Source organism: Ptychodera flava, chromosome 13 (assembly GCF_041260155.1).
Source record: "Ptychodera flava strain L36383 chromosome 13, AS_Pfla_20210202, whole genome shotgun sequence".
NCBI lineage: Eukaryota > Metazoa > Hemichordata > Enteropneusta > Ptychoderidae > Ptychodera > Ptychodera flava.
Window position 1 is genome coordinate 17,315,288 of NC_091940.1, and position 25,661 is coordinate 17,340,948.

The 25,661-nt window shown below is 37.6% G+C and overlaps 1 protein-coding gene across 1 annotated transcript in view; it reads left to right on the plus strand.

Moving 5' to 3' along the window:
* Positions 1 to 24,248, plus strand: part of LOC139147627 (nose resistant to fluoxetine protein 6-like) — a 44,651-nt gene extending 20,403 nt beyond the window's left edge. Inside the window, exons 3-14 of the mRNA XM_070718774.1 lie at positions 13,136 to 13,214; positions 13,904 to 14,000; positions 14,947 to 15,203; positions 15,479 to 15,661; positions 15,866 to 15,962; positions 18,804 to 19,083; positions 19,698 to 19,777; positions 20,892 to 20,999; positions 21,372 to 21,510; positions 21,661 to 21,847; positions 22,399 to 22,541; positions 23,832 to 24,248. Coding sequence (XP_070574875.1) covers positions 13,136 to 13,214; positions 13,904 to 14,000; positions 14,947 to 15,203; positions 15,479 to 15,661; positions 15,866 to 15,962; positions 18,804 to 19,083; positions 19,698 to 19,777; positions 20,892 to 20,999; positions 21,372 to 21,510; positions 21,661 to 21,847; positions 22,399 to 22,541; positions 23,832 to 23,948 — 1,767 coding nt within the window. The 3' untranslated portion in view covers positions 23,949 to 24,248. The remainder of the gene's footprint in view (positions 1 to 13,135; positions 13,215 to 13,903; positions 14,001 to 14,946; positions 15,204 to 15,478; positions 15,662 to 15,865; positions 15,963 to 18,803; positions 19,084 to 19,697; positions 19,778 to 20,891; positions 21,000 to 21,371; positions 21,511 to 21,660; positions 21,848 to 22,398; positions 22,542 to 23,831) is intronic.
* The last annotated feature ends 1,413 nt before the right edge of the window (positions 24,249 to 25,661 follow it).

Here is a 25,661-nt window from a genome sequence, read left to right on the forward strand (position 1 = left end):
AAACGTGACGACGATTTCCATATTGATGTCTTCTTAGCGCAATCAAATGACCAATCTGACCGAGTCAAAGATTGTTGTTACATACCAACATTAGGTGAGTTTCTGTCAGTATGCCTTTGTCAATAACCATCGGTATGTCCAATATGGTCGAATGCCGCTGGATGGTATACTTAGAAAACACGAGTGGTGGCAATCAGTTTTTCTAGATGATCCGTGTTTTTTAATCTTTCTGGTTTAATAATCTGTATTCGGCGAAAAAGTAAACGAATAAACAGAATGAACATCAAATTCAGGCCAAACGACTCTTACATCTGTGTTTTTGGTTTTCGCACGATCACAATCAAATGATTCTGTAAATCGTTTCTTAAATGAACACGCCTGTGAACAGGAAGTTGTAGATACGGTATACCCAACTTCAACATACGCTAGTCCACAGTTTCTATGATTGGTCTTGAGCAATCTTAGCAACGTGGCAGTATTTGGTAACGTATGAGTTGGAATTCCCCTTACACTTTGGACTAAAATGACACAATATCGATCTGGGAGATTGGGACGGCCTGTGCAGTAATACAAGGGGCCATAAGCCCTATCTTGCCACACACACCTGTCTAGCTGGACCGAGTCACAATTTTTGCTCTAGGTAAAAGATAAAAGAAACTTTCTTGCAGTGCGGCATTTAAAAGATATAAGATCTAAACAACGTCGCTCATCGGGGCCATCTCGCACCGCCGCTCTCACATTAACGAGCACACCGGTCTACCATGATCGTCTGTAATTTGAGGGTTGGTAGTTTGCTCACAATCGATCGAAGTCCCTCCACCACTAATGGAGGGACTGTGGCTCGATCATAGACCCGCGTTCGACAACGTATACATTTGCGTGGCAAATATCTTCCTTGATAAAAAAAGTATATGACCCCGAAATGTATTCCGCCCATACGCAAGAGAAAGTAGGTAAAAGTAATGGTAAAACTGGAGAAGTCTTGGTTCACACAAGCAATTTTTCAAATCGACGTGATCTGAGGTGGGGGGGGGTGTTCCACTAGCTATGAGAGGGTCACAGTCCCTATTGTTTTCGTAAGAACGATTTAGCCATAAGCAGTCGACTTATTTTTCAGATGTGTCAAAAGATCAAAGCTAAAATAATTATCAGGGGTACCTCATAAATCGTAGTTTTGGCAGTGTTAGAAATTTAAACATACCTCGACAAGAACAGTGGTAGGTATTAAACAGCTCAATGACACCATGGAGGCATGAAAAGCTATGGCCATTTCATTGGTAGCAGTCGTCTGACAAAGGTTCTACCCTGGTGCAGATTCACTTCCACTTCGAACTTAAAATCTTGGACAAAGAGAGTTCAAATTCTTCATCAGATGCTTATATATGCAAATTCTGGCATTTTCAATTCTCCTAATTGTATTTTCAATATCAGAAAGTAATCCTCGAGGTATCCTGCTTATCTACAAATTGACCCGGAGGACCTTTCTCATATGTACTGCAGCTACAGATGTTATTAAAGGCAGTCCCCGCATCTAACTGGAAGATCTAAACATTCGCAAACCTTTCTCAAGCAAACCTTCAACCATTCTTTCAGAATCAACAATCAAAATCTGGGTTCGCCATGCAAAGTTTGGAGCTAGACAAGTAATTTTCAAACATTTCAGTATCGGTTTTGACGTTCAAAATGGCTGCCATCCCTGTGTTATCTCTATGGAGAAAATAAAAAATATCGATTTTCACAAAGTTAGCCAGTGAAAACTTTATTCATTTCAACAGCTTCAGAATAAGCCCCCAAAAGTGGTCGGCCTAAAGAATATTGGACAAGTTTTAACCACACGAAACCGAGTTATCATAACTTGCCAAAAGGTGTACAATTATTGACTACAGTGGTACATATTGGTCATGATAACAAGCATCTATAAAGGAGTAGTTTCGTACCGATAAATATTTACAGGCGAAGGTTAGCGAAAAAAACAAGCATTGAAGAATGCCCCAATTGTCCAAGCAGTGCTAATATAGTACCATTATCGCACAAAGTAAACAGTAATGTGTTAATCTGGGTTATTTATGAGCAAGGATGCATTCCAAAATGCACCTTAAGAATGATTTAACACCTGTATACATGTCAGTCGAGAAGACAGTATAGATATTTATCATATACCTATGCCCTATATTATGTCTGTACTGAGTTCAGTGACATGATTTATCATGTTGATTTGCATGTCAATAAAGTGATACGCCTTGTTGATTTGCATATGAAAGGAATGATCAGCGCGTCTTTCTTTCATTCAATTGAATATTTGCATATGAAAAAGTGATACGACCTGTTGATTACATAACAAAGCCTGATACGGCCTGTTGATTTGCATACCGGACTACTTACATGGTGGCGCCCTAATCAAAACAAACCATGGTGCCCGTCTATGATTTTGACTTTGACTACGATATCATGTCCGATCTCCAAAAGTGGCAGGGTTTTGGAGGATAGGGAAATGCGGGGTAACTAATTAAAACACATGTGTCGATATCGGATTAACCTGCTAGTAGTGCTACCAATTTGAACAAATTAAAGAGCAGAGCATCACACCGTACGGGCACTGACAGATCGATGACAGTCCAGCTGTTTGCATGAGTGCAGACGACAAGCAAAAGTGCTTTTGAGCATGTCGGAGGACCGGAAAATTCAAAAGCACAACTTTCAAAAATATCATGTATTCATGGTAAATGCGTTCTGGAAAATAATACCAAACACAACACTTGCATGTACCGTACCGATTCGGTAGATATCCTACATGTTTGATGACAGAGTTCAAGCATTTCTCTGCTCAACCGTAAAATTATTGTCAATGAGCCAGCTGATAGATTACGTCAGACGCTAGTATATCAATCCGCCTTAGCAAGATGACGCAAATAAATGTAGTCCATCAAGAAAAACCACTGTGAAACGTATCATATTTTAATATACGAGATTTATTCATTCAATTACGTGGGCATAGGTATATGATAAAGAGGTTATCTCTCGATTTCACCTCTTGCTAGGGTCGTATTGCTGCTCGTGCGGTTGTGGGCCGCATCACACTCGTCTTCGACTCGTGTGATGCGGCCCACAACCGCACTCGCAGCAATACGACCCTACCAAGAGGTGATATCGAGGGATAACCTCATATAATCTAACAATGCGCTTGTATGTTCATCGTTATGAATCTAACTCAGTCTATATTAATCTCACTCCATGCTTGTATGTTCATTTGACCCTTTATTCGGTAAAACTTCCCCGTTTTTACATATAGTCCGACGGATAAATGACTTGAAATCATTGTAAAGTGTATTTAGCGAAGGGATATTGAATCTAGTCTGAGAGGCGCACGTTTTTATCACAGTCACGAAAAAAAATATTGGACGTGTATCATTCGCACAACACGCTGTTCGTCATAAAAATGGCTACGACGTTTTGTAAATGCATTCAATTTGTGTTCAATGTAAAAATTGCATTTGGCACATGATTTTGTGCGAACTTATCCAGTATTCACCAATTGGTCTTTCCAAACGTACAGTTTTGCAAGTCAACCATTGATCATTTCCACATGATTTCGGAATAGAAGAGGAAAAATGCATATAACACGCACGGTTAAAATGGAAGATACTTCCAAAGTCAATGCTAATGTACCTTTGAAAATTTGTAAGTCGTAAATTTTGGAAACTTGTACTTACACCCACTCTAAAACGTGATAGATTCTGCCCTCATCCTTGTGTGGGCAACATTCTCAAAACAAAACATAACGCAAAAGGTCTCATATCTATCTGTCATGCTGCGTGGCATGACAATATCATACATCGAGTTGACCGCCCACGGTAAGCCTACCTCGACAAATATTTATTGAGGGACCGTAAGCGGAGCTGAAAGTTGACGAAGAGAGAAGACGGTAGAGACGGAAGCTTTCACGCTGATATGGGGTGAGAACACCGCCAAAATTATCTTGAAATCTTTATTTAAACTTATCTCATCATTATTATTCCATTATTTGGTGATTTGGTCATTTTTACGTTATTATTTGGTCTTTATTATGCGATTATTTGGTGATTATTACGACATTATCTTGACATTATTACGAATTTATTATGTTAATTCGGTTCTTTTTCAATTATTCGGCATTGATGTCTTGATTTGGTACTTATTTCATCATTATTTTGCCATTATTAGGTGATTTGGTCATTTTTATGTCATTATTTGGTCTTTATTATGCGATTATTTGGTGATTATTACGACATTACCTTGAAATTATTATGAATTTATTATGTTAATTCGGTTCTTTTGCCATTATTCGGCATTGATGTCTTGATTTGGAACTTATTTCATCATTATTTTGCCATTATTAGGTGATTTGGTCATTTTTATGTCATTATTTGGTCTTTATTACGCGATTATTTGGTCATGATTACGACATTATCTTGATATTATCTTGACATTATTATGAATTTATAACGTTAATTCGGTTCTTTTGCCATTATTCAGCATTGATGTCTTGATTTGGAACTTATGTCATCATTATTTTGCCATTATTCGGTGATTTGGTCATTTTTACGTCATTATTTGGTCTTTACTATGCAATTATTTGGTCATGATTACGACATTACCTTGACATTATTACAAATTTATAATGTTAATTCAATTATTCGGCATTGATAACTTGATTTGGAACTTATTTCATCATTATTATGCCATTATTTGGTGATTTGGTCATGTTTATGTCATTATTTGGTCTTTATTACGCGATTATTTGGTCATGATTACGACATTATCTTGATATTATCTTGACATTATTATGAATTTATTATGTTAATTCGGTTCTTTTGCCATTATTCGGCATTGATGTCTTGATTTGGAACTTATTTCATCATTATTTTGCCATTATTAGGTGATTTGGTCATTTTTATGTCATTATTTGGTCTTTATTACGCGATTATTTGGTCATGATTACGACATTATCTTGATATTATCTTGACATTATTATGAATTTATTATGTTAATTCGGTTGTTTTGCTATTATTTAGTATTTATGTCTTGATTTGGAACTTATCTCATCATTATTATTTCATTATTTGGTGTTTGGGTCATTTTGTGTCATTACTAGCCATTATTATGCGATTATTTGGTCATGATTACGACATTATTATGACATTAGCTTGGCTTTCACATTATTTGACCTACTTTATTATCTGAACTCATTATTTGACCTGCATTTGAACCCTACCCAGAAATCATTGCACATCACAATGGCGGCTGTGATTTGGTCGGTCTCCTCGGATAGAGAGAGGAAAGCCGGCTTTGTGTAAGTTTTAAAGCGCAGCTCAGCATATCGCGTATCTAGAATAGTTGGGCGTGCTCGAAAACAGAGGTCGACCACGATTTCGGATTAAAAATCGATTGTTTTCGGCGGCGGAACTGGGCGCTCCATACTGGAAGCCAGCGGGCTGTCGACAGCCCCAGCCCTGCCACGTAGACTCTCGTAGAGCCACTAGCACCATCGTAGTTGATAGCGCTTTTAGTGTTGTAGAAAAGGGCACTAAAAACGCTATCAACTACGGTGGTGCCTGTGCGTAGAGCTAAAAGGTGTTATTAATACCCGAACTCTATCATATAAATCGGCCGACACGGTTTACTCATAGGGCACAGCAATGGTGGGGGCCTCGACCTCCACGCCTATCTGCCTGAGTCTATGAAACCCATGGCTATACGTAGCTGTGGGTCGATCCACTGTGGTGTTTTCTGACCGGATTCCTGCCTTTTAAACTTTAGGCTGGTTTTGACTTTTACGATTTTGTGGTGGCGGGGTTAAAATAGTAAAAGTCAAAACAGCCCGTAAAAGGCAGCAATCCCGTCTGAAAACACCACAGCTATGGACCCACAGCTAGGCTATACGCATCGAGGCAGCATTTTTAAGCTTACTCAATTTTAATAGAGCCGTCTTTTTAAAATTGTGTCCTAAACATTGTGTTTAGAAAACTTCAATGTGATTCCGAACGATTCCTTTTTTGAAGAAAACGTCGAACCTTTGTAATTGAAATATATAAACCATGATTTATCAATGTTATATATATATTATGCTAAATTACAATAGGCCTAAATCATTTATAGGTGATTAGAATGGCATGATGTAGGCCTAAACAGGGCGGAACTTTCCGATTTCCACTGTACCCGATTATCAGAACTTACTTTTAATTTTCTTGGTATAGTTCTGAACGTTTTAAAAGAAATCCGTTTCTCATAACTGGCTTCACCAAATGTAGAAATTATTGCGGTTTTTCAATATGATTTGAGTTGGGCCGGTGATCGTATATCTTTCATTTGTACTTGAGTACAACGCGTCTCTATACATGCTATAGCCGAGATATTGAGATGTAAGGTTTTGAAATCATTTTTCTAGACGATGTTATATGTAAAATTAAATAAATTTAACAAACAGGAATGATATCGTACAATATTTGACAAACAATTTATATGGACAGAGTCGGTTGCAAAAATGTCAACAATAAGCAGGGAGGAAATTTTAATTCCCGTGAGTATTTCAATATAAAACTTCCAAAAGGTAAAATATATTCGTACATTTCCAAGAATTTCCATAACTGATGCATCTTTGAAGTTACGGTTACAGGTAATATTTAATTTCTTCCTATATGCCCGTGGTATAAAAATTGAGTGTGTTTCAAGTCCTCGCATACCGTCCTTCCCGACATGTTATTTTCAAAAATACTCCTTGCAGTAAATGTTTATTTGTTTTAATAATTGCCAATGTCATGATACTGTACAAGACACGGCACAACAGCTATGTGTATGGCGATGCTTCGGTGTATGCAGTATGTTTTATTTGCCTAATCAACACAGCAAAAAATACGTACAACTTGCAGCTTGAGGAAACAGCGACTGCATGTTCGGCCGTGTGGACTTGATAAAAACAATTGTTTTCGCTATTAATATCGCGCTCTGCGGAAGAAAAACAACATCGCACAATCGAAAGGGAAAACAAAAGAAAGAATCAAAATCGTGCATAGGGAGACAATACAGTTTTAAAGGTTGGAGTCCTCACAACGAATCAACATACTTCTTTACGGGGGAAAAGTCATAAAGTTTCATGACAACAACGCAATAAAAAGTCGTTAGGTTAGCGACCGTGCCCCTATGAGTTTACGATAAAAATAACATATGTTCGAGAATAGTTCCTGACAAACAAAAATGTAATGTGGCATACGTATGATAAGACATCTTCATTGAACGAATATTTCCTTGATACTTATCACCGGCTTTTCAGACTGTAGCATACAGATGCAACTCTAACTGGCCTTAAAATAAGATAAAAGAAAAGTAGGCCCTATTGCTTTCTCATTTTTTTCATAATTCTCATCTGGACTCATCTGGATGAGAAGGCTTCAATAATGGCACGAATATGTTTAAAATGTAATCTTAACCACATAAAGGGACTGTGGCTTAACCTTAACTGTGACTAAGGCAAATAGCCATCAAAGTCAGAACTACTTTCCACAATGTTAAATGTCGGACATTTACTTTCTGGTATTGAAGTTTGACGTCCAACATATTTCCGTCATACACAATCTAATATCGGGTCTAATATCGGTACTAGACGACACAAAAATGACTTGCCGTCTGTCGCAGCACGCCGGGTTTGAGAAATTGCCGATATTTTACTTCTAGCTGATACATATCGGCGATTTTGGGACTCTAAATTATAGTAATCGACACTAGGCAATTCTAGAATGACTTGCCTTGCGTCTCAACACGGCGGATCTGTGAAATCACATATATTTACTCGATATTTATCGGCGATTGGGACCATATGGTCACTAGAATGACTTGCCTTGTGTCTTAGGCACGTCTGATCTATGTAAAATCTCCTATGTTTATCGGCGATTCCGTACAAATGTCCGATATATATGTCAGAGATTTGCCACCTCACAGATCTTGCAAAACCCGCCCGGCAAACCGATTTCCTCAATATGGCTCTAACTTCGATACTTAACGATACTATACTTGTCAAATCGTGGGTAAATAATTGATGTTTATCTGGGAGATCACTATGTGTAAAAACTGGTCCAGTGGTCTAGCCAAGCCCGACTTCCGTAGTCCGAATCTGACTTAAATTATACGATACTTGTCTAAAACAGTGGGTAAATATCCAACATCGGAGATTTCACCATCTCACATATCTGACCATAAAACGTAGTTTTTCTCGGGGGTCCACGATCTGACCAAACAATTCTAATTTCGATACTGTGTCGTCCAAAAGTCCAATGTTGCAGTGTCCTCGAAATTCAGTTTACCGCGACACATGCAACACGGTCGATGCGCTATAAAACAATTACGCTATTATGACCACAAGGAGATCTTGAACCTAACAAATGAAATGCTTTACAAATCAGGATATTGCATAGCGCCACTCATTACTTTGGCGATAAAACGTGAGGTGGGCCTAGGCCTAAGGTCTTTGGCTTTGACGTCGTGCCGATCAGTCTGTTAACTTTTATTTGCGAATCGCGTTTTGCAAATCTCTTGAAAGAATAAATTTCGTATCTTTGAATAATTTTGTCGGGTATTTAGCTTAGCAAAACATTTTGGTAAACATCTGTACATACAGGAAAAGTTTAACGTTACTGTCCCTCGCGTTCGTCTTTAGGAACAGCAGGACATCTGTCAAGTGTTACTGGTCCGGCATGAAAACAGCTGGTCTTAGGCCACGGGGTTAGCGTGAATTTCGCACGCTGGCTATGCGTGGCAGGTTGGGTGTAACCTCGCTCTGCATGGCAGGGCTGTGTGTTACCGGCGTTATACGGCCTGCCTAATGTGGTGGGAGGCCGTATAACGCCGGTAACACACCGCCCTGCTACGCAGAGAGCTAGGTGTAACCACAGTCCCTCTACTCTGGGGATGGAGGGACTGTAACTGCCTAGCTATGGAGACATGCCACCGTCGGCTACCCCACCACAGCCCAGTTCCGCCGCCGAAAACAATCGATTTTTAATCCGAAATCGTGGTCGACCTCTGTTTTCGAGCACGCCCAACTATTCTAGATACACGATATGCTGAGCTGGGCTTTAAAACTTACACAAAGCCCGGTTTTTCTCTCTGTCCGAGGAGACCGACCAAATCACAGCCGCCATTGTGATGTGCAATGATTTCTGGGTAGGGTTCAAATGCAGGTCAAATATTGAGTTCAGATAATAAAGTAGGTCAAATAATTGAAAGCCAAGCTAATGTCATAATAATGTCGTAATCATGACCAAATAATCGCATAATAATGGCTAGTAATGACACATAAATGACCCAATCACCAAATAATGAAATAATAATGATGAGATAAGTTCCAAATCAAGAAATAAATACTAAATAATAGCAAAACAACCGAATTAACATAATAAATTCATAATAATGTTAAGATAATATCAAGATAATGTCGTAATCATGACCAAATAATCGCGTAATAAAGACCAAATAATGACATAAAAATGACCAAATCACCTAATAATGGCAAAATAATGATGAAATAAGTTCCAAATCAAGACATCAATGCCGAATAATGGCAAAAGAACCGAATTAACATAATAAATTCATAATAATGTCAAGGTAATGTCGTAATAATCACCAAATAATCGCATAATAAAGACCAAATAATGACATAAAAATGACCAAATCACCAAATAATGGCATAATAATGATGAAATAAGTTCCAAATCAAGACATCAATGCCGAATAATTGAAAAAGAACCGAATTAACATAATAAATTCGTAATAGTGTCAAGGTAATGTCGTAATCATCACCAAATAATCGCATAATAAAGACCAAATAATGACGTAAAAATGACCAAATCACCAAATAATGGAATAATAATGATGAAATAAGTTCCAAATCAAGACATCAATGCCGAATAATTGAAAAACCACGAATTAACATAATAAATTCGTAATAATGTCAAGGTAATGTCGTAATAATCACCAAATAATCGCATAATAAAGACCAAATAATGACATAAAAATGACCAAATCACCGAATAATGGCAAAATAATGATGAAATAAGTTCCAAATCAAGACATCAATGCCGAATAATTGAAAAAGAACCGAATTAACATAATAAATTCATAATAATGTCAAGATAATATCATGATAATGTCATAATCATGACCAAATAATCGGAAAATAAAGACAAAACAATGACATAAAAATGACCAAATCACCAAATAATGGCATAATAATTATGAAATAAGTTCCAAATCAAGACATCAATGCCAAATAATGTCACAACAACCGAATTACCAAATAGGTTCGTTATTATATCAAAATAATATCCAAATAATGATCAAATAATTGCATAATAATAGCACAATATTTACATAATTATCACAAAATCACCAAAATAAATGGAATAATAATGATAAGATAAGTTTAAATAAATATTTCAAGATAATTTTGGCGGTGATCTCACCCCATACTCACGCTGAGATGCTCTTATGCACATCACACACAAATTCACATGCGATGTTACGAGATCATTCGAATGAAGTACGCCTGTCTATACTCTCCCACAGTGTTCTACTCTTCTGGAGAAATCCGAGAAGACTATGACTTGACGTGGAACCGCAAGGACCCCGGCAACTTCGGTATGTGTCGGCAGGTCAAGCCGGGCAATGAGACTACCTTTGAAACGGTGTACTGCTACACGACTATCTACATCTCCGAAGTACGTGATTCCAAGAATTCATATACTTAGCTAGAGTTTGAATGTGATGTAGAGAGAAGACTGCATACATAGAATCTTTCATGCACAGATACTGCATGTAGTCATGCAGTGACACACATACTCACACGCGATCTCATGAGATTACACAGATGTAGTACGCTTGTATGTACTCTCCTAAGCGGCCGTTAATAATTGAAACGTAGGAACGGTAAACCAAACTAAGTGCGTTTGTCCTCAACCCCCTCCCCTCTCCTTAACGAAAGTTTGGAAGTGCGAAAATCAAACAGACCGCAATCTCTGTTCAGCGCCAACTTAACAATGACGAATTCACCAATAGAATGAAATGAAACTGTGTATACAAAATGACTGTTACGTTATTTTGCTATCTGTTTCACATCTATGTCAAAATAATGTTGGTGTAGCACTGGTGCCGTTCCGGCCTGTGGTACACGTCAAATAATGTAGTGCGAAAAACGAGTAGCGAGATGTTGAGAAACAAAGCCAAACACACTCTACCCTACGCACGTAACTTGCGTTCACCGTGCGCGTGATTTAATTACCCACGACCATTTAAGTGTACAACATAGTCCAGTGCAAAGGCGCCCGCACATGGCTGAATCTCTCAGTCTAGAAAGCGATGTAACTCTTTTAATTTTGAGTTTTACTTTACCGTTTCGAAGTCGCAGCCCTATCATTTTGCAATTTTTGGATGATGTCATCGTTTTTGAAACATCGAGAGTACAAGCTGCGTTATACGTGACTTTCCCCATTTTTCTCAACTTTGTGAGGTTCTCTTTTGATGGGTGGTTGCGATCAAACCGCAAAACCCCATAGATGCAAACGTATTGCAACAAAATCATTGCATGGCAAATCCCAAAGTGAAATGACAAAACACTTTCTGTTGTTTATATCAGCTAATAAGATGGTTTTAACCTCAATCGAAATTATACTGAGCATTCTCGATGCTTCGATTGAATAGTCCCGGATGTGACCTGATAGTTTTAAAATCTACATTTACAAATCACATGACTAAGAAATAAATAAAATATCGTATTTCAAATAGTTGCAAATCTATTGAAACAAGCTTGGCACTGGACACATATTTCACTTCTAATCCCTGCAATCACAAATTGTAAAATATCAGGTTGATATTGGCACATGCCTGTATTCCAGTGAAATATTTTCCTCTACCTCTTTAATCTCTAAGCAAAGCTTCCCATACATCTCTAAGCAAAGCTTCCCATTAGATTTTTATAAATATTAGCAGAGGCTAGTATTGCTCTCATGCTGTACCTCCCTGCGTTATATGTCGGTATACGTATGGTTGTAAACAATTGGTCATGGGTTGTTTCATTGTTAAAACATTAATTTGTTTTTTCTGGCTTATCCATCAAAAACAGGGCTGTAAAACATGCGAAAATGCTGCGCCCCATAGCGTAACCATTCTTTATCCCCAGCTATATAATATAGGGCCAGAGTTATGTATCATCATCAAATAAGCGAATTTGCAAAATTTTGCTGTTATGTCGCTGGCATTAGATGAAAACAAGTACTAAAAGGTTAGCTAATTTCCTCAAGGTATATCAAAGGGAAAAAAAACATTTTAGCCTATCATTTGAATCGAATTCGAATCAGATAGGAAAAAGCATGTCGCGATATATAAATTTCAGCAAGAAAATAAGTGTGATGAAAGGCTAATTAAAATTCAATTAGTACAGGCTTGAAAGCACTTGTTAAACCAATTATGGGCTTCTCTTAATAATGATACTGAAGCACTATTACTCAGTTGATGATGATGATGATTATGATGATGATGATGATGATGATGATGACGACGACGATGATGATGATGATGATGATGATGATGATGATGATGATGATGATGATGATGATGATGATGATGATGATGATGATGATGATGATGATGATGATGATGATGATGATGATGATGATGATGATGGTGATGATGATGATGATATAGAAGGTGGTGATATGATTATGATGAGGATGATGACGATGGTGTTAATGATGAAACTAGAAAATTCAACAGCAACTGATTTGGTGTGCTTGAAGACATTTAACAAACGAAAATACAATCTTAACCATTTCAATATTCGGATCAAGCCATATTTATGTAATATCGTATATGACTGTACTTAGGTGGAACAATTTACAGTCATTGTAACCGATCAACAATTAACAATACACAGCCAACGATACATTCGGGAAGAAGTATTTAGAGTGGTTTATAACATGGTCTATTGTAGCATGGTCGGGACATTTCTGAGTAACGCTGTATCAACTCGAGGTACGTTTATAATTGGGTTTCAAGCCGCCGTTGCGCAATCAAAAGCTTAATACTTTTGGCGAACTATATTTTTGCCTTTCAGAGCCGCGATACATTACGAAAGGGCGTGTGTTTTCCAGATTCATGCACAGAGAACGATATAGAGATTTTCATCACGGAGGGTAAGTGTCGTTCAGTTAGTGTAGCTGTGGCTTCTATGAAAGCCAGTCAGACCAATAGTTTCAATCAAAACGCAGCTAAAGCTGATTATATCACCTACATGCGAACCCTGTTAAATTGGGATTTTTTGGTGTGTGGGTGTTCTACGATTTTATACGATTTCCTATTTCCATCCGGTACTCTTGAGAACCCGTGCCACCAAAAAACACGACTATTACTATTTCCCCAAAAAACACCCATTGATATTCATTCCTCGACATCTGTTCATTTGTACGTCGATATGCACCTGCGCATAATATGGTAGACAATATGGATGGGGAATGAGCATGCTTCATTACCCAACATCCCTTGTAAATCTACTTGTCCCATACCTTTTTCAACTCGCCAAAGTAAGTCATAGACCGGTCCAACTATATCAAATCTTACAGAAGTATGAGCGCAACAAACATTCCACTGGATGCATTCTTTGAGACTTCGAAATCCTTTTGCTAGCAATCTCTGAGACACCATAATAATTGTCTGTAAATTGGTTGAACTTGTTGACTGAAAGTGAGAGACCAATAGTGCTCTTGCCCTTTGCAGCGTTATGAACAGGACTGCGAGTTTGTACAACGTCAGCTCGGTCGCCTTCCCGATTGTACATGTCTTAAAATCAATGCTTGATTTGTTTACTGTTGCTTTTCATATACAGCACACTTGACAAATCCCGTTATCCCGCGATGGGAATCCACGAGAGCATCATGTGCAAAAGCAAGCCATGAATTTAGATGGTCTGACATCCTTGCAGCGTGAGTAACAGCCTTTGTTTTCTTGGTTCAACATTGATTTGAAATTTAGTTGCATCGTGCCAAATAAAATAATACCTTCATCATTGAAGCAAAGTTCCTAATAGTGTTTTCATCCTACGCGCACATACACACATACATACATACATACATACATACATACATACATACATACATACATACATACATACATACATACATACATACATACATACATACATACATACATACATACATACATACATACATACATACATACATACATACATACATACATACATACATACATACATACATACATACATACATTTACGTACGTTAGGTCATACATTACCTACCTATCTATTTACCTACCTACCTACCTACCTACCTACCTACCTTCCTTTCTTGAATGATATGGTAAAATAGGTAACAAAACGGACAACCGCTCTTGTAGTCTCCACTGCCAGTAGGCTTACTTACATTTTCATTTTTAGCTCGCTACTATTGTGAGTCGCTATCAAAATTAATTTTTAGATGTTGAGTTTGAAATCGACAACTTCAGCGTACATTTGTTTCGATATATACGAGAAAACCTTTAATTTTTTGCACGTTTGAATGAGGTTGCCAGCAGCTTGTGGACGAGAGGTGCTATCGATATATTTTCCGCAGATTTGCCTATTGAAGTTTTATATTGCGACGGTTGGCATATTTGGCAACGAAACACAGTCTAATCGACGCATCCGTTGGGTATTGTGACAGCAGGCTCACAGCTAATAAGTTGGAAGGTTACTATTAAATTCAAAAATCGGAATAATAGACGATGTCTTCTCATAAGGAATTGATGCTTGAGTAGAATGTGTCGTATACTTACAATTTTGACAGCAACAACATTGAACAATTGACATCGGATTTTTAATCCGTAAATTTCTGTTCAGCAACTATACTTTACAATGATTTGTCTCCCCAGTACGGTATGTGCGATCTTCGCAGCGGTGCTCATAGTAGGTACAACGTATGATATAGTTCAAAGGAGAAGAACTGAACTGGAGAAAAGGGCGGAGCCTGAATTGACAACTTTCTCGAAAACGTCACCAAGCGACATTGTCGAAGAGTCGGTAGACGCGCTTAGTCGTAATGGGAACAGTATGGACGTTTCTTCTCGAGAACCACTAAATGTAGACGAAGGCACAACGGATACGCTGACAAAAACCAGCAAATTCAAAGGTAGAACTCCGCGAAGTGCGACTGAAACTCAACTTGTTGCCCCAATCAGCCTGAAATAATGAAAAGAAGGAAATCTATATATGAGTGATGCAACACTTCTGATGTCAAAGTCTTCTGAATATCATATCTGTATCGAATTTTATACTTCCGTCACGGCGAATCAGTACGGAAAATTAATGAATGCTAGAATTAAGGCAACGATATTCACGCAAGTATGAGATGATGTACTGAAGAAAAGTGAGTCATGCTTATTTTACTTTCTCTTGCGGCTGTAGAATTTTTAAGCAAGTGTCTGTTGGCTTTTTCTGTCATCGAGGCTGGGCAAAACATACTAAGCACGTCACAAGGAAGCCGAAATATAGGATGTCTGAATGGAATTCGTGTACTCAGCATGTCTTGGGTTATCCTCTATCACCACTATCTACTTGTGGGTTCATGGCTTTCTAGTTCTTCACTCGGTAAGTAAATTGACCTTCCATGCTATGGTTTATTATAGGAATTCAGCGACCTCGGTTAAAGTGCCTTTGTAGATTTCTCTCGGATACCTGTACATGTATAGCTGTATAGCTATAAATAATGTATCTTTCTCTGTATAAATTAACAAGCAAAACGTTCGCATGCTCAAAGTTACCCACATCCGTACAAATTATTTGTATTTCAAGGTAATCCCCGATATGTGAGTGAAGTTGTTGAAAAACGGTGGGCATCGCAAGTTCTTTATACCGGGCGTCATGGTGTTGAAGCCTTCCTGGTTCTGAGGTTTGTTAATGTGTAATTCACTTAACATATATACAATATATTAGTGCGTGTGCACGTATAAATGAGTGTGTGTTTATGTAGTTCAGCTATGTAAGTTTACCTAACAAACGTGTGAATCAAGGAAATGCAAAAACCGCACAATTAGTATCCTTCAAGCCACTACCCCGCACACACCATCAACACACACACAGACACATCCATACATACATCATAGATACAAAGATACGTACATAGTTAGAAACATACATTGAAACATAGGTACATAGATACATAGATACATACATACATACATACATACATACATACATACATACATACATACATACATACATACATACATACATACATACATAAACATCACAAGATAATAGAATTTAGTGACGATTTCTCAATCCGCACACTTCTTCTGAAGAAGACATTGGCAAAGTTGCCATGCGAATCGCACACCTTAACTTTAGAATTGACTGCATCGGTTGACATCAAATTCGAAGATCACGATTCGCCATGGTTGATAAAAGACTTCACTTCGAATCCGACTGTATAATACTGTGCAAAAAATCTTGGTTTTGTTTCATTTGCCTTAACACAGAAATGAGGGTCAAAGAAATATACATAGCCTAGAAAAAAAAACAGAGACGAACTATAAATGCTAACGTGTTTCAGTATATGTTGCAGTTGTCTGTAAACTAACACTTTTCTCCGATATCATTTCAGTAGTTCGTAACTTAGTCAAACATTATTATAATAAACATAACGAGCAATATTCATCATGTGTAGCTTCAACTGAAAACAAATAGTATGTGCACTATTTAGTAATTAGCTGAATTATCATTGATTGATCTCGATCCTTAAGTAGCAAGTTCAAGTGCCTCTGCTCAGGTCCGTCAAATTGCACATGCAACATTGTGAAAACTCATTAAATATGCAAATCACAAATTAGCTGGCGTGAAAATGCATTCTGTCTTCACATAACATCATCTAATCAAAAGAGGCAGTAAGTTTCCTAGATTGTGCCAAGTCCTTCTAGTTATATTTTACTAATCCGTTAAGGCAAGTAGATAATATAGATAGATAATAAACTAATGTGAAAATGCTAAATGCCCTCACTTTTACATTGTTATATCATCAACAAAACAAATTTCACGAACTTTTGTCATCTCCGTCCATTTTTGTCTCTAACTGGTAAGGTCATTTACAGTGAATTTCAAAGTAGCTTAGAATTACAACGCTATAGAATGATAAGTAAAACGCTTGAGATAAAAAATAACGCCACCTGAATTCATTACAAACGTTCTCCTTCGATAGATTTGCATTAATTTAACCCAATACGATGTTAATTGTGCCACTGTCAACATCTTCAGAATCACCGCGTTCCCATTGAAAAACACACCCGTAAACTGACTTTTTGAACATTCTTATATTGCCTTTATCACATTTCCCTTCGATGAAAATGCACAGAATGCTAACGATAGGTTTTGTCAGTACAGTGTGTACGGTTCGGTACAACGATTTGTGTTTCCTACATTGATCTCTTTGTTCAATTCAATTGGGATGTATAAACCTAATTAGGAAAGTTCCTTAATATTCAAATAAGCTGTGCTATCACCATAAAAAACATTGCATGACTTTAAAATCTGTCATATGGTTAATGATTGACATCTGTGATAAGATTCATAAGATATGATGCTGAAATTCTGAGAATATCTGATATTTGAATAAATGATTATACAAATAAGAATTATTTATGCAAGGTACATCCGCCAAAAAAATGATCATTTCTTGCCAGTCCCTTACCAAATCTGTGTACCGGATTTGATTCCCATCTTATAAGCCCTTCTGCACACATGCACACGCCGAGAGACAAAATTATGACAATACCTCACGTGTACGAACACGTGAGCTAATAATGACTTCGATACCTGTTCGTATACCGAAAAAACTGGACACATTAATACACTAAGTAAACAGTCGTCTGTAAACAAATCTGGTCTAGATATTGTATAGATAAATTAAGTGATTTACTCGTAAATCATCTTATAACTATTGGCCTTATTCACAAAAACTTCTTTCTGTTCACGGGTTTAAAAATATCAGGGACCCAAATCAAAGGAAATTGCAGTGAGAGAGCTGAAAATAAATCCTTGATAATACAGAGAAAACGGCCTGATCTTTTGTGCGAAAATGGCACACTGTAAGGATTTTGGCGCCAAAGATACAAGATCAGTTAATCAGAAACCTCTGATTAGTGTCTGCAATCGAGTTCTCGCTGAAATATCCCGTACATCATCAAGCAGATTTCACGTAAGTTTCGCAACAGCACTGATGTCAATCAGTGTGGACAAAAAAAAAATCTACCGATATATTCTGGAGGTGAAGCATAAAGGGCTCAGATCATTTTTTTTCTGATACGGTAACTCTTAGAATTAGAAAGTCAGGTATCAAAATGTACTTAGGAACATATAATTTGGTATGTTATGTAAGTAATGATGTTAACTTGGTTATTCATTAACTGCTCAGGTATAATTTTGTAAAGCTTCTAAAGACTTTAGGTCAGACTTGAGAATGAAAGTATTGTATAATGTCACATGTGTAGAACGTGTAGTAGCTGATCGGGATAATTCCGGTAGATCAACATGAAGTTTTTTTTACATTTCGGATCAATTTTCATAATATGTCGCACCAACTAAGTTAGTATCCACCAAGATTCCGCTTATCATCATCATTACTGTGCATTCTGCATCTCAAAGGGGGTCACGAAAGTCTTTGTTTGGTTGTTTCTAAGTTTCCCAAATTGCCTGAACTGGTCCACCACGTTTCACTTCTTTCTTTCTGTCTTTGCAGCGGTCTGCTAGTAGCCTACTTAACACTGAAACAGATTGAAAAGCGTGGCGGTCCGCGTCGCTACAACTGGCTCCTCTTCTACGTGCATCGCTATTGGAGGCTGACGCCGGTGTACGCTTTTTGCCTGATGATATACTCCACGCTGACTCTACACATGGGCAATGGCGTGTGGTGGAATTACTGGTACGGTGAACAGCAACTATGCCAGGACAGATGGTGGGCTAACATGCTTTATTTTCACAATCTGTATCCCTTCCCAGGATCATGGTATAGAAGCATGGTGAGTTGAAACGCAGGTGGTAGCAAAACATCTTAATCAAATCGGCTAAGCCCAATGTTGGGCAATCATCGATGGTGTTAGGCAGCTCATTAGCAAACTCAGTCTGCCAGCTTCGAACGGTCGTCGATGCACTGGCTATCATCGCGTTACCCAAGGCACGACGAAAACTGATATACAGCTATAACACGGTAGCCAGCTACTTGATGCACACGTGTTTATAGAATATTATAGAGTTATAGAATATAATAGAATTATGGAATATATAATATAGTCATGAATGATGACATATTACATTTATTAGCATTTGAACCTATCTACTTGTGTTTTTAGGCACGACCACTTTAAGTATTTAAACATATAAATCATTCTTCAAAATATATCTTCTCTGATGTTTGTAAGAATCATAGTTTTAATGTTTGAGAGAAAGTAAGTTTAAATTTTTCATTTCTTAACGTCTGTGAATTTTTAAATATAAAAATTTTTAACCAACATTCCGATGCAATACATTTTTATGGCTCCTATGGTCACTATTTAAAAATATGTATGAAAGGTCAACCTAAACTTGGTAGGCTTGTTAATGAAAACACTTACGCTATTCTTCATGTCGTATCTAGTGTATGCCATGGACGTGGTACTTATCTTTGGATATGCAGTTATTTATCATCAGTCCAATATTCATCGTTGTATTCTACAAGTAAGTACATATTTGTTAGATGTGTTGTGTATCACTCAAATCAACAAATTTCGACAGTATTTAAAGAGCAACTCATATGTAACTGTCGGTAACGTTTTCATCATATTTTTTTCCTTTTCTAATGATCTTTAAAATAGGCTGAAATACAAAGTGAAGTTATTGCTGACAAAAAATCTGGTCCCGACTAAAATTAAGTGTGTCAAGCATAACCTCATGTATCGCACATTTCATAAACTTACAGGCTATATTGATATGTTGAGCACAGGGAATTTCGAGATGGATTTTGGAAAAGAGCGAAAACGGTATTTAAAAACAGTGCAAAAATATTAGGGTAGTGAAAGGGCGTCAATCTTTTAGTTGATGGAACTGTAAGCCAGTATGCGTCCCGAAATTGAAAGACATTAACTTTTGTTTATAAAGGTAGAATGGGCCTTGTGGATAGATATTTGGACTCTCAAACGTTTTACAGGATTCTTTTGGTCTACCACTTAGGCGGGTTCAATTTACTTGGGGAATGTTTGAGCAAAAGAGTTAGTCTTTCACTTCCGAGGGGTGAACTACCTTACACTTTCCCTAAGCCAACTTTAAACCATTGGTTTTTAACATCAAGAATAGCAATTAACGGGTCAAAATTTTGAACAGGAGAAATAAATTACCTGATATTTACAGACTTAATCTTTTGTCTTACAGACTTAGTCTTTACTCTACGAAGAAAATATAAAACTTCGATGTTAAAAAAGCAAGGCAGTAAAGAGTTTACTAACTCAAAAGTACTTCAAATTGGCCCCAAATGACGATAGACCAAAAGATTATTGTAAACGCTTTAGCGTCTGAACACCTTCCCCGAGGCGCATTCCATCTTAAAGGGGAGAGGTCATCGAAAGAACACTCAAAGGTCATGTACGACTCAAAGGTCTTGTAAGATCGTGTATAAAATACATTGTGTTTAAACAAGAAAGTGGCACAGGTGCAGTTCTGACCCCCTCCCATATATACGAAAATGTAAAGTACAGCGCACAGTCTTATTGAGCAAACATTTTCTTCGATGCTGGTAATGAGGACTTAACTGCATTTTATCAGTTATCTACAGTATAAGTGAATATTTAATTTGCAGATCGTGGATTGGTGGGACTGTGTTGTCCATCGTCACAACTCTAATCTCGCTTGCATCAACTGCTTACATCGAGTATATACGAGGAACGTCAATGCGTGGGGACCCACTGTAGGTCAAGCTTATAATATGAATTAAATAATATGAGTATGATCTGATATTAAGATCTGATAGAAAGGTCTGTAATTAAAGTAGTGAACATCCTCCATAGCCAGGTCCGTGTATGTCACCCTTTGTGCAATTTCGAGTCGAAACCGTTTGAAGACATAGTACGGCTTTCAGAATGAGCAGATATAGTCAGAGTAAAAAGTGACGTTGTTCTATTTAAATAGAAAGGGAAAATATGACATAAAATGACGGAGTGTCGGCAAATTTGTGATGGTAAACGTGACGCATGTAACTTTTAAAATATTTGCCGTACATGATCCTAGAATATGGCAAAAGTGTGATATTCATGGTCTATATCTCATATCTTTGCCACAGACCGTACAGAGAATCAGAACTAGAACCCGGATACTGGCTGTATACAAAACCCTATCACAGAATACCGCAGTACCTCATCGGCATTGCTCTTGGTTACATATTCTTCAGACTGAAAGGCCAACAATTCAAAATCAATAAGGTAAATGTAAATGACACGAGAAAGAGAGAGAGAGAGAGAGAGAGAGAGAGAGAGAGAGAGAGAGAGAGAGAGAGGTGATGTTCTATGCTCTAGGGCTACAGGCCCTAAAATAGAAATGTGAATCTTTTCTTCTTTCTTACTTTTCACCAGATTGTAAACTGCTTGTTGTGGTGTTGTGCAGCAGCTATCGCATTAGCTGTTGTGTATGGACCGTATTCATCTGACGATTCGTATCGCGTTCCTCAATGGGCTGCGGTGATGTATTTCACACTATTTCGTTTTGCTATGTCTCTCTGCGTCGGCTGGGTGATATTTGCATGTGCCACCGGAAATGGAGGTAGGGACATGAGAGAGAGAGAGAGAGAGAGAGAGAGAGAGAGAGAGAGAGAGACAGACAGACAGAGAGACAGACAGAGAGAGAGAGAGAGAGAGAGAGAGAGAGAGAGAGACAGACAGACAGACAGACAGACAGACAGACAGACAGACTATATTCCATCACGTTTCAGATATTCTTCCGACAGAATCTGATTTCTGTGATAAAAACTACACTAACTCATGAATATCTCGGACTAAAACCACGAAAGATAGTGTGCCCCCAGAATACAACTGCCATTCTTGTAAAATCAGTTATTTCACAATATTAAAAAAACTATATGTAAGCCGTACTTGATACTGTACTTTCGTAGGGGATTAATTGTTGCCATAAAGAGGAAGGCATCTCACTCAAGTTCATATCTAGCAATTTCCTGAATACTAGTTAACTTTAACTTTGTGTCAGTTTTAGTCTGTCACCAACTGTTTTGGTTTTTTTTCTTATTTTGCTAATTCAGCTTTCATTGTCTTACCACAGTTATCATTTATTGCCATTTTCTTCTTTTGTGTACTCAGGACCAGTAAACAGCTTGCTGTCGTGGAGTGGATGGTTACCATTATCTAAGATAAACTACTGTGCATATTTGGTTCATATGATTGTGATATACTTGTACACCACCGGTTTTGAGACATTATGGCACTACACAGATTTCCATTTCGTGAGTGCTTCTTCTTACTAACTGATTAATGCCCCGCCACATTTCTAAAACGAAGCTGGATAAATAGTCATGTTCCTTCGACTCAAATGAGAGTGTTAAACGAAAGTGCACAGTTTCAATTCGGTGCCACAGCTCTGTGTGTGAGAGCTTCAGCAAACATCTTCTTTCAGCTAAAATTGTTACTAGAACACCTGTTGGTCCAGACAGAGTTACCACATGCTGGTTTACTGTTTCAGTAACTAATCAATGGGTAGGTGACTTTGATACGTGTGGTGATAAGCAAGCTTATCGCTTATATTGTATACAATGTGTCTGCCTCACAAATATGGTGGCACCGAATTGAAACCCACTGTATGAAAGTTCATTTTTGTAAAGTATATTTTACAATGCATGCACAATTATTGCATGAACTGGTCTTTCTCGTGCATTTGGATTGATTTAATTACTGAAATAGAAGTTTCAGTTGAGGAAAGAGTAACAGATGACAAAAGGCCTAGCCAGAAGAGCAAATATAAACTTATTGCACTGATTTAGCTGTCTTCTGTGGTAAATATGTAAACTTAGTTTCCCTAAAGTAAAGAACAGTGCTTTATTGCTACTTTCCCAAGTTAAGTCAGGTCATTGAAACGCCTTCTCTTCATTTATGAATCGATTTACTATTGCTGAGAAAAACTTTGCTGTTCTCAACTTTTCTGAAAGTGTTCAGTTTCCGTACGGGAACATTTTAATTACATCTGTCTGATTGTTCATATTTCGCATGCATATCAAAAAAATTTTCCTTGAGTATTGGTTCTTAAAATACGCACGTAAGTTAGTAGTTTCAAAGAAATCCGATCAAATCGACCTTTCCGTAATTAAGTTGTTTCACGTTCAAAAATCCGACACAGAACAGAAAAACAAGTACCTTATGCCAACGGAACCCCTTACGAACGAACACCATCAATTGCGCTGATTTAACAAAACAAGAGCTTATTTTTTGTCTCGAGAGAGACGTGGATATGACAGGTACTATAATGATATTTTTACCGAAAACGTACGTCTTTGCATATAAATTATTGCACGACGTCCACCCAGCTGGCGCTCTATCATTTTCAGTGCATGTCCATGCGGTGGACATACAAGATGCTGTCTGTGTATGATTGGCATTCTGTGTCAATGGGTTGTGTTGTATACAAACGCCCGATGCATGTGTCTGCTTTAACACCGGGGAGGGGTATTTTCTCTATTGATTGTACCAGGCTACCGTAATAGAGACAACAAAATGTGTTTGTCCGCTTGTTTCTTCCCCAGGGACTGGAATTCCTCGGTGTACTGGCTCTGACGTATTCCGTGGCTTTCTTGGTTGCAACTGCAGTCGAGGTGCCCTTTTTAAACTTCGAGAAGATTGTGATTCCAAGCAGACGTTAATATATCCGCTGACAATGGGAGTGAAAGATTAGACAGAGAACCCCGCCGACATACGAAAATACCTATTTGAAAACACAACGCAACGACTCGATCAGTATCTAGCCGGAAAAAAAACATTTCAAAGCCGCACCTTTCAGCTTGTTTCTTGTGTAATGCCCTCCTTTGTAGAGATTTTATCTCGAAGCGTTCTTCACGTGGCCAAGGTCGTGTGAAGGTCGGTTCAAGATCACACGAGCAGGAGATAGGAGATAGCGCCATAGTTTTAATTAAATATTGGTAAAGATTTCAATGAGAACAATCGAGACTAGGATATTCAATGGTGTGATCTTGTTTAATGTTACGAAACAATCAAAGACAGGCGGGAAATTTCCATGTGATGACTGTTGTATGATAAAAATAATTTTTGTAGTTGTAGAATTTTAGAAAATTATATACTTTTAGTGAGTGTACTGACGACTTAGCATTTTAGACGTGGAGTGCCACGTCCACGTTGCCATCTCGACATAAAGATTTAAAGATGTGCTACAAACTTTGGTGTGTCAGCTTCAGTTACTGAAAGTATTACGATCTAGGCTGGTACCTCAACTCGTAATCCCCTAACTACGAGCGTGACAAATTGGTAGAGAATCCGGGTAAACTGAAGCTGATACACCAAAATCATCAGGTTTGAGTAGTCATGGTGCATCAAATGTATCAAATATCGTATGTGCTTTAATATTGTTGCATACTCAACATTGTACTAGATTTCATCAAAATTTATGTACTCTTTGCAGATACACATTTTTAGCAAATATGCAAATTATCAAAAGTGACACTTTTCAATCTCGTACAGCTCTGTAACATTTCTATGAACAACATCTGCAGCAAGTTTCTCCCCATTGGTGAAGGTTTTTCTTTAAATATATTACTTTGTTTCTAAAATGACATCAAGCAAATTAATGCTAGCCACATACAACAAAAGCGATTGAAGTCTGCCAATTTTGCATATGCACCTATGTTTCAAATTTCAAGTCTATCTTGTCAACTGTTTTTGAGATATTCTGCCCACAAACTCAAAGACACATATAGTCGCAATTACAAGGCGACCTTTATTGTTGAATTGGTGTGTATACATTACCCGGCATCAGCTACAAGGACAGACCTGGAGAGTGCGTTTTGAAGTGTATAGTGGGGTCATACCCATGCTGACAGTAATATAGTTAAATGCGAGACCTTACAACAAAATTATTTCACCAAGGATTATAGGATCAAAGAGAAACTTCAAGAATATTTACATTCTGCCAATTTGTTTTAGCCGGTGACCATATAAAGTCGCAGTTACTGAGTTCAAACATAGTTTCCCTGTTTAGAGGCTCAACTTTACTACAAAAAACAATGGAGTTGTTCCATACCATGGTTGTAAAAATGTTAAGCAAATCTGGGCTACCACTGCAATTCAATTACGAAAAAAGTCATTTAATAAGTCAATCAATAACTAATCGACAGGATGTTGCTGAATACTTAAACACTACTAGGAGATCAACATCTGTACCATGTTTCATTAAATTTGATGCAGTATTTCTGAACAAATCAAATTAATTAGGCAAGCTCACTAAATATGCCAATTGAAATTAATTAACATGATACCGATACACTTCATTAAACACTGTTAAAGTGACATGAGCTACACATATATTCCAAATTTCAACAAATTTGATGAAGTATGTCTTGACA